Source organism: Microtus ochrogaster, unplaced genomic scaffold, assembly GCF_000317375.1.
Source record: "Microtus ochrogaster isolate Prairie Vole_2 unplaced genomic scaffold, MicOch1.0 UNK3347, whole genome shotgun sequence".
NCBI lineage: Eukaryota > Metazoa > Chordata > Mammalia > Rodentia > Cricetidae > Microtus > Microtus ochrogaster.
The window spans coordinates 1,531-2,214 of record NW_004952441.1 but is presented as its reverse complement, the minus strand read 5'-3'; the positions used below and the strand labels follow the sequence as shown (position 1 = coordinate 2,214).

The following is a 684-nucleotide window of genomic DNA, read 5'->3' as shown; positions in this document are numbered from 1 at the left end:
CTGATGCAAAACGCCTGCATGGCCTTGATGAAGAAGCAGAACAGAAACTTTTTTCAGAGAACCGTGTGAAATTGCTTAAGGAACTTTCCAGGAAACCAGACATTTATGAGCGACTTGCTTCAGCTTTGGCTCCCAGCATTTATGAACATGAAGATATAAAGAAGGTAAAAATGGAGTTTTTAACTTGAGATTAAGATTTACAATTCTTTGGGATCAAGTAGTTCAAAAAAAATCCATTTACCACTGCTACCAACTCCCAAAGATAAGCACTGTTTGAGCTATGACAACAAGGCACTGACCCCTACCTCAGTTGTTAGATGAATGTTACTGTTTTGTTGTGTATATATTCATCTCTGTGCTGTGCGCGTTTGTGTCCCTCAACCTAAGAGGTTACATGAGATCAGAGCAGAGGTTATTCTGGGTAAGTCCTAGAATGATACTGTCTTAGGTTTAAATTGGTTAGGAATAATTTAGAGTGACCAGAACACTCTCAGATGGCTTTGGTCACACCTTCAGCTTATAAGTTAGAAAAGTACCTCTAAACCAGAAGAAAAAACTATTACTCTACAAAGTGAATGTTTAGATGTGTTTGTGCATTTTTTTTTTTTTAAAGGGAATCTTGCTTCAGCTCTTTGGTGGAACAAGAAAGGATTTCAGTCACACTGGAAGGGGCAAATTCCGTGC

General features: G+C 38.5%; 1 protein-coding gene across 1 annotated transcript in view; it reads left to right on the top strand.

Annotated features, from left to right (window-relative positions):
• Nucleotides 1–5: 5 nt before the first annotated feature.
• LOC101979857 (DNA replication licensing factor MCM4-like) overlaps nucleotides 6–684 on the top strand; it is a gene marked incomplete at both ends in the record, with an annotated part of 2,204 nt that continues 1,525 nt past the window's right edge. The window contains 2 exon segments of the mRNA XM_026778557.1: nucleotides 6–164; nucleotides 614–684. Of these exon segments, the coding sequence (XP_026634358.1) occupies nucleotides 6–164; nucleotides 614–684 (230 nt within the window).